The sequence below is a fragment of the Callorhinchus milii genome, unplaced genomic scaffold (assembly GCF_018977255.1).
Source record: "Callorhinchus milii isolate IMCB2004 unplaced genomic scaffold, IMCB_Cmil_1.0 Scaffold4, whole genome shotgun sequence".
Taxonomy (NCBI): domain Eukaryota; kingdom Metazoa; phylum Chordata; class Chondrichthyes; order Chimaeriformes; family Callorhinchidae; genus Callorhinchus; species Callorhinchus milii.
In genome coordinates this window covers 62,303,607-62,318,643 of record NW_024704745.1, presented here as the reverse complement: position 1 = coordinate 62,318,643, position 15,037 = coordinate 62,303,607, and the positions used below count along the sequence as shown (strand labels likewise).

The window sequence follows — 15,037 nt, the reverse complement described above, 5'->3', positions numbered from 1 at the left end:
TAAAAACAATGGATAAATGACATCAGGACATGTGTTACAAGTTCATGGTCAGTCATGCTCAGATTGACAAAACTCCCTTATTTCTCTCATTTTTCTTCAAAAAAAAATAAATTTACCTCTTTGTTTCGGAAAGACCTCTAAAGGATGCTGCAATTAAGAAAACACATCATTAAATTGAGTAAATTCAAAACAAAATAAATGAAGCAGAATCTTAAAGACATAAAACATTTTCATTACCTTCATGATTGGCTTAGCGTGCTTGTCAAACAGACCAGATGGGAAAAGGTACCTGATAGCTTTCTGCAACAAAGATGATAAATAAGTCAATACCTTCGATATTAGAAAAAGACCTTGTACAAATAATGGCAGTTTTGCATGAACTGACAGAATTTTTTCAGGTGATTACATTTTTTGACTCTGCTCTCAGTGTTGCAGATCACTGAACTTTTACAATCAGACTAGCAGTGCTTGATGATAACACTAGATATTTAAAAAATTGGAGTTCCACATGCACCAACAATTACATAATTCTTAAGGAATTTACAGAAACTTTTGCAATGGTTGGTTGCAGCACCAAAGTGAAAAACAGATTTGAAAGAACCCCATTTCCAAAAAGAAATATCATCATGGCTCACTCGATGGCACAGTGAATAAACAAAAGGTCCGGGTTCAATCCTTGGTCTTGCTCTCAAAACCCCTAGGTTCCAATTGGGGAGGGGGGAGAGAGAGGAAAGTCGGCCAGATTCCTCTACTGCTTGCTATCTAAAGGCGTCTGCTGAATCTGTGTAGCTATTAGACAATGACAAGATCGGACTCAAATGTAATCACAATGGATTCAGATGAGCTCATTTAATCATGCAGAATACTAATCCTCCAGTCCTTTGATCACATCGTCAAGCTTTTGATTAAAAAAAAGGAGTCTAGAGCCCCAACCTCAATCACTCTTCCTGGTAAACCTGTTCCAGTTGTTAATTACCCTCTGAGTAAAGAAGTACTTCCTGGTGCCTGTCCTGAAATTGCACTTTGCAACTCCAAATCTGCGTTCTTTTGTTTTATTTCGGTGCATCTAAAAGTTACAGATGCCCAATGAAGATTCTGCTGACATTAGGGATGTAACCTTACATAAGTCTGCGTGGCACGCATGTGCAACCCCCCCACACCCACAACTACAACCACACACGGTGAAGTATCAAGAATGCTGTTTCCACCTACGGCACTACAGCACATACTGAGAGGTAAACGAAAACAAAAAATATTGAATATGGATGTACAAACAATTATGAAACAATTGAAACAGATTTTGAAGTTTTAAGGATATTCTACTGAGCTGGTAAGAATGAATGGATACACACATGCACAATTCAACATGTGGTCATTTTAATATAAATGATTTATGAATGGTTGGAAATCTGGAAAACATTATTATGCACAGAAAAAACAATTACTCAAAAATTATAAATCATAAATTCCCTTTCTCTTTCCCTCTAGCCATACCTTGTGGTATGTGAGAGAACAGATTACAAATGATTTGCAATAAGTAGCAACTTTATTAATGTTTTACAAAATTAAGTTGCAACCTAAAAATAGGCTATAAAATTTAAAACAAATTAGATTAGCCCAGAATGCTTTTAGATGATGACAAAATGAACATTGAAAATTAATCGAGGGAAGACTATACGCTTGTACATTCAACACAAAGGGATTCAAAACAAAGAGTTTTGAAGCACTGGGCAAAGAATTGGTTTGTCAGGAACTTTCCAATAGGAAAAGCCTTGTTACAGTAGTTTCATCATTACTATCATGAACTACCTATTCCAGCTTGCAGGAAAGTATTAACTCATATTTTAAGAGTTAAGAACTTGGTAATTATAGTACTGCATGTGAAAAAAAAACATGTTCTCAACCACTCTCTCTTTACAGGAAAGATGTTATAATATTGGTACTTTACTACAAATTATAATGCCACTTGGCTGTGCTGGGAGGCGGGGAGGAGGGGGGGGGGGAAGGGACCACACTTATCTTTTCTTGGAGAACACAGTTGACAGAAGCCAAAGCATTAGGAATTCATTAGAATTTCCCAAACTGTACAGCTTTCTAGTATAAAAATCTTAAAGTTGCTCATCTGTGACTACTCTGGTCTTTATGCTGTTGTGTTACATGGTTCTTAAAAGTTCCTTCAGTAACATTTCTACTCCCACAATTTCATTGGTGAACCAGGAAGGCAGCTCAGTCAGCAGCAATTGGGTCAGGTATCGATCACCTAGATGGGCCACCACAGTTGACGCAGCTTTAGAGATATTCCATGTTTCCTTTTGCTAGGCACATCACCCTAGAGCCAATTTATCGAGAAACATTACCAACTGCCCAAAACAAAGGCTCAGTAGTGCAATAGCATTGTATAATCTGCAAACCTATTCTTCAAATCAAAGAATTAGGCCTTTGTAAGAAAATTATAGTACAGCCTCCTGGCTCAACTGACCGCCTCCAAGTCAGAAGGTTGTGGGTTCAAGCCCCACTTTGGGAATTGGAACTCACATCATCTAAACTGACACTCCAATGCAGCGCTGAGCATGCATTGCTTTGTTGGAAGTGCTGTCCTTCAGATGAGACATTAAACCGAGGTCCCATCTGCTTGTTCGGGTGGACGTTAAAGATCAATTCAAAAACAAAAGGGAATTTCTCCCGGTGTCCTGGCCAACAAACCCCCAAACAAAATATTGTTTATTCATTTCATGGCTGTGTGTGGGACATTGTTATATTCAAATTGACTGCCACATTTGGCTAAACAAATACAGTGACTACACTTCACAGTATATCCTGTGAAATGCTTTCGTTTAACAATATTAAATGGGTTAAAACATTCTGCACTTCTATTAATTTCCTACAATACTAAAGATAGTTTTTTATGAAATACATTTTGTGTCTCAAGACTATTGACATTTTAACACAATAGACCAATCAAAATAATTGCTCTTTCCAGAAAAATGTATATCAAGTTTCTTGTAGAAAGACTGTATTGTATATAAGTTGTATTTATATAGCTCTTCTCATATACTAAACATCTCAAAGCCCTTTACAAAATACATGATCAATTAGAAATGAAGTGAATGTTGTTATAAAGATAAACAAGACAATAAAGGTAAGATGCACAAAGTCCCATGAGCTACATTGAAATAAATAACTAATTAATTTGAATTTGGAAGTACATTTGTATTAGATGGGGAACACAAGATATGCTAACTGGAAGAAAAAACTCTCTTTGTTTTCCATTCTTTTAAATAGGAATGACATGGTGAATCACAAGGTGGACAAAACCTCAATTAATAACAGAATAAGAGAATGGGATCATCACCTAGAAATAACACAATTCTATTTATATAGAATGTTATGTAGGCAAAAGTGGCAGTTAATCTGTGATTGCTATGTCCCACAATCAACGAGTACAATTAAAATTGAAGGAACGAAAAAGAAAAAAACTAATATATAATATATAATAACTAATACATAACTAGATTTTTTTAAAAAGAGGACATACAAATTGTATACCCTATTTGAGAAGAATGGACACCAATAAACGCATTATTAGAAAGTCCAATTACATTCAACAACCCCAATTTCATGTGTATTTATAAATCTGAACAATAAAGAAAAGTTGAGCTTTGGTAGCAAATTCCAGGCGCATTGCCAGGTTGACACTGCCTAAGTAGCATCATTTCACTTTCTCCATTGACAGAGAATTAAATTTGACTGTACTACTACTGACTTGGGAAAAGCAGTGGGGTCATGTTGGCCATCTCTACCAATTAGTTATCCTGCCTGGGCAGTGAAAATGCAGCTGTTTACTCACTCAATGACTCACCCGAATGTCATTTCCACTGATTTGCTTCTAAATTAACAGCAAGAGCAGCTAATGTACAGGTGCTAATTTATTTCAACTCTTCTCAGCAGATTCGCAGAGCTCTATAATCCACATCTGGTACTTAATGCTAGTTGTCAATTTCACTTAGACACGCTTGTCTTAACAACTTTATTTATTATAAATGAGTAGAAATCATAATATATCATGAATAATTGTATAATGGATGAAATAGGCAGAGCAAATCAATTAGAAAAGAATCATATACAGTATATTTAAAGACAAATTCGAGGTGTTTGAATTAGCATATTTAACTAACTAAGCAATTTATTTCTTCATGCACCAAGATATTAGCAAAAATTTTCAAAAAATACATCTTTTGCTGTGGATTATAGTAAATACACGATCATTCCTTAGACTGGAATTCTCTGACTTACAGGGACAGAACTGAACATTTGCCAGTTACTAACACTGGTTTAACTAGGCCAAATGGATTTTCATGGTACTGGTGTTTTTAACACAAGAGTTTTAAAAATAAAATAAGCCCAATTTAATGCTTTAATGTTCATTATATTTCAGGATCTAACTGGATCAGTGTGTTGCTAAAACTGTTTTAAAAAAGTAAAGTTAGAAAAGAATTTCTCTCAAGAAGTAACAGGTGCCTTGTCCCTTCTTTCTATTTTAAATGACAATGAAGTGGTGGATGTTTTCCTCTGTTTTAGCGAGTGCCTTCTGTCAGCTCAACAAAGATGCTGATGGACCTTTGGAAGATCTGGTCACCCAGTTAAAGGATGTGTGAAGATGTACTCAGTCTTGAAGTAGAAAGTGAAACATAGGTAGGGCTTCTTTTCTTTGGGGTTTAAAAGATTTAATTTTCAGGGTTTATTTTCAGCTTTTTTTGTGGTGCTCTAAAAAACAAACAGGCCTTTTCAGGGCATTTATTTACAACCACAACAAAATGACATTGTTTTGCACCTTTCACGTCGGGAGGATGTCCCAAGGCGCTGGACAGTCAGTGTTTTGGACCCGAGCTGGGGGTTGGGATTGGGGAGGGTGGAGAGCAGAGGGAGAAGCAAGGTGATCGAAAGCATGGTTGAACAGCAGGGTCTTGAGATGGGTCTTGAAGGAGGTAAAGGAGGGGGCGAGGCAGAGGGACTGTGGGATGGAGTTCCAGAGGATGGGGGCCGAGTGGCAGAAGGCCCACCCACCAATGGTAGAGCTGGCAAACCGGGGGAAGTGAAGGAGGCCAGAGCCTGCTGAACGGAGGGAGCGGGCAGGATGGAAGGGGGTTAGGAGGTCGCAGAGGTAGGTGGAGCAAGGCCATGGAGGGCTTTGAAGGTGAGGACCAGGATCCTCTGTGTGATGGGAAGCCAGTGGATTTGGGAAAGGATGGGGGTGATAGGGTCACGGAGCCTGGTGCGGGAGAGGACACGGGCTGTTCTGGATGATCTGTCGCCTATGGAGGGAGGAGTTGGCGGAGGTACAGTTGGGTGTTATCCGCATACATGTGGAAGTTGACCCCATGTCTGCGGATGATGTCACCAAGAGGGAGCATATAGATATTGAAGAGGAGGGGATCAAGGACAGAACTCTGAGGAATGCTGCACGAAACAGTTAGGGGACTAGAGGAGAAACCGTTTGTGGAGATGAAGTGGAGGTGGTGTGAGAGGTACAATCTGACCATTCAAGGACAGAATCGTGAAGGTTGAGCTGAGAGGAGAGGCAGTGGATGGGGATAGAGTGATCAACAGTGTCAAAGGCAGCAGAGAGGTCAAGAAGGATGAGAAGGCAGAGGGAGGCTTAGTTGCAGATAGACAGAATGCATTTGTCACTTTGACCATGGCTGTTTCTGTGCTGTGGGTATGTTAAGGACAGAAGTGATGACGGACATTTTTAAAGGAGTGGGAACAGTACCAGTCGACAGAGAGGTTTAGGTTGTCTGTGAGTAGAGGGGCAAGGAGGTGGAGCTGGGAGGTAAGAATAGGGGTAGGGATGGGGTCTAGGGAGCGGGTAGTCAGTTTCATGTGGGTTATAGTGGAGTCCTGTAGCTCAGTGGTTAGAGCACTCGCCTTGCAAGCAAGACACCTGGGTTCAATTCCAGGCAGGGCAAAACCTTGGGCAAGTTTCCTTACTCCACACGCCTAATAATAATCCCTCCAAAACAAAACAAGAATAAAAATTGGTCATTTTGAATCCACGACTGTTTGTGGGATACTACAGTGCGCAATTGGCTGCTGCGTTTTTCCCACAAATATACGGTCAATTCACTTTACAGCATGTTCTGTGAAGCTCTTTGAGACGTCTAAAGACGTGAAATGCGCTATATCCAATGCAAGGATTATTATTATTATTATTACAATATCGTGGTGATGAGAGAGGAGCGGGAGACGGGTTCGAAGGTGTGGAGGGAGGGACAGGTAGAAACCGGGGTGTGGGGTGAGATGGGGAGGGTGGAGTAGACGGAAGGGCAGAGGCAGCTGAGCAGATCCACTCGATGTTGGATTCAAGGAAGTCCAGCATCGCCTCGCAATTGGCATTGGAGGTGAGGATGGGCGAGGCATGAGATGGTGGGTGGAAGAGCCGGTTGGTGATGGAGAAGAGAAGCCTGGGCCTTGGCCGCCAAGATTGTCTTGGAGTAGAAGGACGATTTAGCGGAGGTGAGGGCGGAGCGGTAAGATTTGATAAGGTCTGCCAGATCTGCCGATGGACCGTTAAGTTCAATTTAAGCCAGGTGCGTTCAGCAGCACGCACCTGTGCTTTAAGGGAGCGGAGGTGGCTGGTGTACCATGATGACATTTGTGAGTAGGAGACTGTACAGGAAGTGAGTAAGGGAATGAGAGTGATGCAGAGTGAGCTATGGAGAAGAGTGATCAAGGAGGATAGGTCATTGCGGGAGGAAGCCAAGAGGAGTTCAAATAACTCCAAGGCAGCGGGGATGGAAAGATTTTTTTCAGGGGCAGTAAAAGATGGAGATGGGTTGGGTGGCAGTGGGAAGAGGGATCCTCGGCGATAAATAACGAGAATTTTGAGGGAAAGGTTAGAGGGGTGATAAAGGGTAAGGTGCTCAAAGGAGGGGAAGGTTCCAGAAGAGTAACAACAACAACAACAAAATTACATTAATAGAGCGCCTTTCACGTCGGGAGGATGTCCCAAAGTGCTGAACAGTCAGGTGTCGGGGCCGAGGCATGGGTGAGGGATGGTGTAGGGGTGAGGGAAGGCAGAGAGGTGGGAGGGAGACCAAAGGCATGGTTGAAGAGAAAGGTCTTGAGACCAACCTTGAAGGAGGCAAGGGAGGAAGCGATGCGAAGGGACCGTGGGATGGAGTTCCAGAGGGTGGGGGCAGAGAGAATGAAAGCCCGGCCACTGATGGTATGGCGGGTCGGGCGGGAGACATGGAGTAGGCCGGAGCCCGATGAACGGAGGGAGCGGGCAGGCTCGTAGGGAGTCAGCAGGTCAGAGAGGTAGGAGGGGGCAAGGCCATGGATGGCTTTAAAGGTGAGGACGAGGATCTTGAACTCGATCCTGTGGGGGATGGGGAGCCAGTGGAGTCAGTCGAGGGTGGGAGTGATGGGGTCACGAAGCCTGGTGCGTTAAGAGTACATGAGCTGCAGAGTTTTGGATGATCTGCAGCTTGTGAAGGGAAGAGTTGGGAAGGCCGATACAACAACAACAACAACAACAAGATTCCATTTATAGAGCGCCTTTCACGTCAGGAGGACGTCCCAAGGCGCTGCACAGTTGGGTCATGACCCGAGCAGGGGAGAAATGGTCAGGGTGAGGGGAGGGAAGGGAGGGAGAGAGGAGGGGGAAATGGTCAGGGTGAGGGGAGGAAGGAGGGAGCGAGGAGGAGGAAGAGAGTCGAGAGGGGAGCTGAAGGCACGGTCAAAGAGAAAGGTTTTGAGACCGGCCTTGAAGGAGGAAAGGGAGGAAGCAAGGCGAAGGCACTGGGGGATGGAGTTCCAGAGCCTGGGGGCTGAGAGGCTGAAGGCCCGACCACCGATAGTAGGGCGGTTGGGGCGGGGGACGTGGAGCAGACCGGAGCCAGAGGAACGGAGGGTACGGGCAGGTAGGTAGGGGGATAGTAGGTTGGAGAGGTAGGAGGGAGCAAGGCCGTGAATGGCCTTGTAGGTGAGTAGGTAAGGAGGTAGTTCCTGTAATCAAGCCTTGAGGTGACAAATCCATGGGTGAGGGTTTCAGCAGCCTGAGGGGTGAGGCAGTGGTGGAGTCTGGCAATATTGAGTAAGGAGATAGGCCGAGTGGGGAATGGGAGATGAAAGCCACACCGTCACCATGGCAGTTATGTCGTGGAGTATGGTGGAAGGTGTAGCTGGGTGGGTGTGGCCTTTGTCAGGGGGAAGGTGTCATCTGGAGTGATCCAGGTTTCAGTGAGGGCGAGAATGTTGATATTTTCGTCAACAATGAGGTCTTGGATGGTGAATGTTTTATTGGAGAGGAAGCGGACATTTTGTAGTCCAATGCGGAGGGGGCTGTTGGTGGCGGAATTTGGGGGGCTAAGAGGAGGATTGACAGGGAAGGTGGAGATGTGAATAAGGGAGGAGAGGTTGGCCCCTGTGGTCAGGGACCGATTTACTTGATTTAAGAAGTTTCAGACGCTCCTGTGTAAATGGAAGTTAGAGAGGCTCCCTCCCTCCTCTCACATCTCATCGCACCTGTGCATATGGAGAAAGAGTGTAACATATGCACAGTAGGCATCAGGGTAAGTAATCACCTACGGGGTTTTGTGGTGAATGTTGGATAAAGAAAAAATTGTATTGGGGGTGTTTTATTGGGGGTTTCAGTTTTAGCCAAAAATCATAAACCCTAAACGTAGTAGTAGTAAAAGTGTTTAAAGGAATAACTTACATCTATATCCTCCTGATTAAATGTTTCTGGGTCTTCTCCCATCATATTAGCCAAATGTCTCTTCCCGATATTGAACTCTTTAATTTGTTGCTTAATAAACTCTTCAGTGTACTTCTCATGGAATGTACCAGTCATATTCTTCTTTTGCAGTGAGGAACTGCTGCAGATTAATCTTATCTAGAATTTTTAAATGAAAAAACACAATTGTATTTCAACAATCAGATAAGGAAACAATCATTTTGTCTTCAAGTAATTAATTCATCAACTTTAACCTGAAAGCGTCACCTAGATCTGCCAATTCGATTTCCAGTTTGTCTGTCAAAACATGCAGATCAATTGTTAAAGGTTCGACACAAAACAAATTGAAGAATTGCTGATATGCACAGGTCCATAGCATAAAAGGGCCACAGTTCAGTACAAACTGTCAATTGCTCTTGGCAAGGCCATAGGCTGTGGGATGTGGTAACAGCACAATTTGTGCAGTAAGATTTGTTCTTCTGAGACTCCAGTTAAGACACACTAATACACAATAGTTATGCTGAGACTATGTGTTCTATTTCAGAGACTGATATTCCTTACCTAGATAAACAGACATCATTTTCAGGTGCATTGGCAAATGTAGGATGTGGAAATGTGTGTAAAACAGTTTGAAAACTGGATCAGTTTAATACAGATCTGGGTATTTGATAATGATAACAAGGAAGATGATTGGGGCAGCATTGAGAATGGAATGGGAAATATTAAACGCATCTTCCACTGCCTCATTCTAACTTTGCACTATTTGTTGATTATTTGCACTTTGCACTTGCACTATGGAAACACCATAGCTGGATACAGTAGAACTGAGGAGAATATCCAACAAGAATTCCTGTTACTCTTCCCAATTCCAACTGTGGCCACCTTTATACTCTCACATTGTGGACTCAATGATCAGTGGAAATAATCTATTACCATTTATCTCATCACAACCTTGAAAAACACCATCACATTACTCCTGAACATTCAGTGTTTCAAAGAAACAATTTCTCAAGTCTCTCTTTATAGTTGAATCCCCTCAACCTGGTAACATTGTAAATAAATCTACTCTGCTTCTTTTCTATTCCATCTTATTTCTCATGCATAAATGGTTCAGCTAAGCAAGTCTGGAGATAAAATGCCACTTCAATTCTTGAATAGCTTACAAATTACATTCTGTACATGCATCAGACAGCAACTGTATCAATGCTTTTGTTGCACGACACATACCTTTGTGGTATCCCAGAATACTGGGATGTTGTACATTAGATTATACCATGCATGCTGATGTGCAAGACTATCATTGCTTTACCATTAAAGAACATCCTTTGTTGTCTGATGAAAGACGATCTTAATAAAAGACAATTGTCATTGGGGAAAAAGAAAACTATTGAGCAGGAGCTTCAAAGCTTTTCTAAGAGACCATAGCTTCAATGCTGACTTTCTTTTTGCTTCAGCTCTTTATTGCCAGTTCAACTCTTGCTTCAATCAGCTCTAATTTGTCCCCGGGGCTGCGATCAGTCTCTTAAATCTTAGGAGCAATTAATGTTCAAAACTTTGAAACAAGGGAGGTAACAAAATGCTTATAGTCCATAAAATATAAACTTGAAACATACTTTTCTTGTTTCTCAAGACGTTCTAGCTTGTTATATTTCTTACGGACTTTTCTCCTTGCAGCCTTCTCTCCTCAAACCTGCACTTTTGATCCCCTATCTATTCTCAATGAGAGTGTGGCCAGGTGCTTCTAAGGAGTTGGCCACAATGTGAAAGGAAAGCATACGATACGGGGTAAATAATGGCAATTTACCGATGCACTGACAAACCAGACTTGCAATTTCAAAATGATAATTCATTAATTTTAGCAACTACTGAGGAAGGAACCCAGCTGGGATGGTTCTGCTTCATAGTAGCAGCTTGCATTTCTATAGCACCTTTCGTGTAAACAAAAAATGCTTGACAATGTTATAAATATGAGTGAAGAAATGATAGATTTAAACAGGATAGATTTACAGAACAGGAGTCCTGTAGTTCAGTGGTTAGTGCACTCGCTTTGCAAGCGAGAGACCCGAGTTCAATTCCAGGCAGGGCAAAACCTTGGGCAAGTTTCCTTACTCCACACGCCTAATAATAATCCCTTCAAAAAAAACAATAATAAATTGGTCATTTTCAATCCACGACTGTTTGTGGGACATTGCTGTGCGCAATTGGCTGCTGCGTTCGCCCACAAATATACAGTCAATTCACTTTACAGTGTGTTCTGTGAAGCGCTTTGGGATGTCCTTCCGACGTGAAAAGCGCTATATCAAATGCAAGGATTATTATTATTATTATTATTAAAGATGTTGACCAAAGCATGTATAAAGAAATCTTTTAAGAGCTATTTGAAAACCTCAAGACAAACCGGTTCCAGACGAGAATTTCAAAGGACAAGACATGGTAGCTGTAAGGCAAGCCACAAATAGTAAAGGGAATGGGGAGTGAGAAATAAACCAGAGTTGGAGGAATAGAGGGTACAACAACAACAATTTGCATTCATATGGTGTCCCTCACACAGGGTAGCGTCCCAAAGCTCTTATAGGGTAGGAACAATAATAATCCTTGCATCAGATACAACGCTTTCACGTCTTCTAGACGTCTCAAGGCGCTTCACAAAATATACTGTAAAGTGAATTGACTGTATATTTGTGGGTGAAACGTGGCAGCCAATTGTGCACAGCAATGTCCCACAACAACAACAACAAGATTCCATTTATAGAGCGCCTTTCACGTCAGGAGGACGTCCCAAGGCGCTGCACAGTTGGGTCATGACCCGAGCAAGGGGGAAATGGTCAGGGTGAGGGGAGGGAAGGGAGGGAGAGAGGAGGGGGGAAGTGGTCAGGGTGAGGGGAGGGAAGGGAGGGAGCGAGGAGGGGGAAGAGAGTCGAGAGGGGAGCTGAAGGCACGGTCAAAGAGAAAGGTTTTGAGACCGGCCTTGAAGGAGGAAAGGGAGGAAGCAAGGCGAAGGCACTGGGGGATGGAGTTCCAGAGCCTGGGGGCTGAGAGGCTGAAGGCCCGACCACCGATGGTAGTCAAACAGTCATGGATTGGGTGACCAAATTGTTATTGTTTTTTTTCAATGTTGGGCTTCAGAAGATTGCACAATTAGGGTGAGGCGAGACCATGCATGGAATTGAAGATAAGAATAAGCATCTTGAAATCAAGCCTTTGAGGTGTGGAGCCTTGGGTAGAAAACTTGAGCCGCAGAATTCTGAATCAGTTGAAGCTTCTAGAAAATCGAGCTAGCGAGGCCAGCAAGGAGAGTATTTGAAAAATCTATCTTTAAAGTAACAAATGTGTGTACAGTAGAAACACCATTGTAACACACATCATTAAATCACAGGTTAGTTTACAGCATAGTTGGGATCTGGACTCCAACATTTACTTACCAAAACATCTAGATTGGGACAAAGAAAGCCAATTCCTTCAAAACGCCAGCCATCTCTTTGCATGCTAAAAAATGTCTTATCTCAGGGCAACTCACATGCAATGCAGCCAAAACCCTCATCCACCCGTTCATCATGTCCTTCCTCAGTTATTTCAATGCCCTCTTCAATGGTCTCCCCAGCTCCACCATTCACAATATCCAATTAATTCAAAACTTCATCACCTGTATCCTCAGCCGTACCAAACTCCATACCCCAATCAACCCAGTCCCTTACCAGGCTCCACTGGCTCCCTATCACAGAACGGATTGATTTGAAGATCCTCACACTTCTTTACCTCTCCGACCTGCTTACTCCCCCCCACTCTACCACCTGGCCCCTTTGTTTAGGGAGGGGCATGGAGCAGGCCAGAGAGGAGGGAAAAGTACCCTGGTTTGTTAGATCTTGGCAGATCTTTTAATCCCAATGCCCTGGGCTTTCATCATACTCCGTTGTACCTTTACTACACAAGTATTCTTTTATTTATCATTTAAGTATTATTTAGCCTCCTTGAAGTCCCACCTCAAAACCTTCCTTTTCGACCATGCCATCGGTCACCCCCCTTCCCCTCCCCTCCCTTCTCCCCCCGACCCCAGCTTGGGTCTGAAATGCTGTACACTGTCCAGCGCTTTGGGACGTCCTCCCGACGTGATGGACGCTATACAAATGTAATCTTGTTGTTGTTATTGTACCACTCTTTTAAGTATCCGCATTCATTCCACCTCTACATCTGATGTTCCCTTTTACACCCTGTAATGGATTCCTATACCAAAGAGAAGAGTTGTCCATTTTCAAACCTGTCAAATCCTTTCATTATTTTAAATACCTCAATCAAATCACCCCTTAACTTCCTCTGCTCTAAGGAATATAACCCAAGTCTATCTGGTCTATCAACATAATTATGCCCCTTCAGACCAGGTATTAATCTAGTGAACCTTCCTGGACACCCTCCAAGACTAGTGTCCAAGATTCCAGCCTGCTCCACGTCCCCCGCCCCACCCGCCCCGGAGAGCCTTCAGCCACTCGGCCCCCAACCTCTGGAATTCCATCCCGCAATTACTCTGCCTCGCCCCCTCCTTAGCTTCCTTCAAGTCCTGCCTCAAAACCCTCCTCTTCGACCATGCCATCGGTCATCCACCTTCTCCTTCCCTCCCTTCTCCCCCCGACCCCAGCTTGGGTCTGAAATGCTGTACACTGTCCAGCGCCTTGGGACATCCTCCCGACGTGAAAGGTGCTATACAAATGTAACCTTGTTCTTTTTGTTGTTGTTGTATCCTTCCTAAGATTGCATGTTCAAAATTGAACAAATGAGGGCTGACCAGTGTTCTATGTATCTCGTGAATCACCTCCTTAATTTATATTTCATACCTCTTGGAACAAATATCAGCATCGCATTTATGTTAATGACTGCTTTCTGCACCTGCAAATTAGATTTTAATATTCTACAGACTTGAATCCCTAGATTTCTCTTCTCATTTATCCCTCCTAATATTTCTCTTTATGGAACACTTGCTCAACTGCTATCCAAAATTTTCATCCAAAATGTACTACTCACTTTTACATTGTTGAACTGCTCCTGCCACAGTTCTGGCTTAATCTTTGTACGGATAGAAATTTAATTTATTGTTGTTCCTTTGGATTTTTCATCTGACCGCTTTACAATTAAAGAACCTCCTGGCTTAATGTCATTTGCAAAGTTATGAATAGTCCCCTCTCTGTATGTGGGTCATAGATATAAAAGGTAAAAAGCTGTGGCTTCTTCACTGATCAGTGGCAAAATAACTTACTGCTGCCCATCAATCAGTGAATATTCCTTAGAGCAGAGGTTAAGATGTACTTTTAAATTCCAATTCTGCACCTCCTTTCTCCTGATCAATTTGCAACATTATATTTGTAAAGTGCCTTTCACGTCAGGAGGACGTCCCAAGGTGCTGAACAGTTGGGGATCAGGACCAGAGCGTGAGGGAGAGTGGGGCCCAGTGTTGGGATGAGGGAGGGTAGAGAGATAGCAATCCATGACACAATACTGCCCTCAACTCCACGTGCCTTTGTTTTAGCTAATAATTTTTAATGTGGCGCTTTATCAAATGGTCTCTGAAAATTCCATATATATGAACATCCATCAAACTCTCTTTATCATCTCTGCGCTTCTGCCACAAAATTCTATTGCATTTATTAGACATAACCTACTGTTCACAAAACCATTTTGACTCTCACTGATCTGTGCATATTTATCTACACGCTCCATTATTCTGTCCATTATGACAGATTCTAGTGATTTGTCTCCCAATGATCCTAAACCCCTAGGCCTATAGTTGCTCTTTTGTCCTTTTCTTCCTTCTTGAATAATAGTTACATTTGCTCTCCTCCAAATGTGTCAGCCTGGCTCAGTTGGTAGTAAGTACTCTTGCATCTGAGTCACAAGGTGTTCAAGCCCTACAACAGGATTTAAAACTCAGCCTACGCTATTCAAATATCTGCTTTTAAGCAAGAAAGCTTCTAGGCCTACAACAATTGCAGACAGTTCTCCTGTTCTCAGTCTATTTCAAAATATAAATTATTGGTCTTGGCTATGAAACCGGCTGCCACTGGATTTGGTCATGTTATTCCTTCTCTCCATGCCCACTGCATCCATGTCTGCAGTCTCTCTTCCAGTGGTGAGACATCACCTTGTTGACGAGTATCAACAAGATAATAATAATCCCTCCAAAAAAACCAAAAAACAATAATAAAAAAAAAATTGGTCATTTTCAATCTACGACTGTTTGTGGGACATTGCTGTGTGCAATTGGCTGCCGCGTTCGCCCACAAATATACAGTCAATTCACTTTTCAGTGTGTTC

At 42.6% G+C, this 15,037-nt stretch overlaps 1 protein-coding gene across 1 annotated transcript in view; it reads right to left on the bottom strand.

Annotated features, from left to right (window-relative positions):
* Window positions 1–15,037, bottom strand: part of mrps9 (mitochondrial ribosomal protein S9) — a 47,586-nt gene that overhangs the window by 29,467 nt on the left and 3,082 nt on the right. The window contains exons 2-4 of the mRNA XM_007885143.2: window positions 8,720–8,896; window positions 238–300; window positions 117–147 (exon numbers count right to left, since the gene is read on the bottom strand). Of these exons, the coding sequence (XP_007883334.1) occupies window positions 117–147; window positions 238–300; window positions 8,720–8,896 (271 nt within the window). The remainder of the gene's footprint in view (window positions 1–116; window positions 148–237; window positions 301–8,719; window positions 8,897–15,037) is intronic.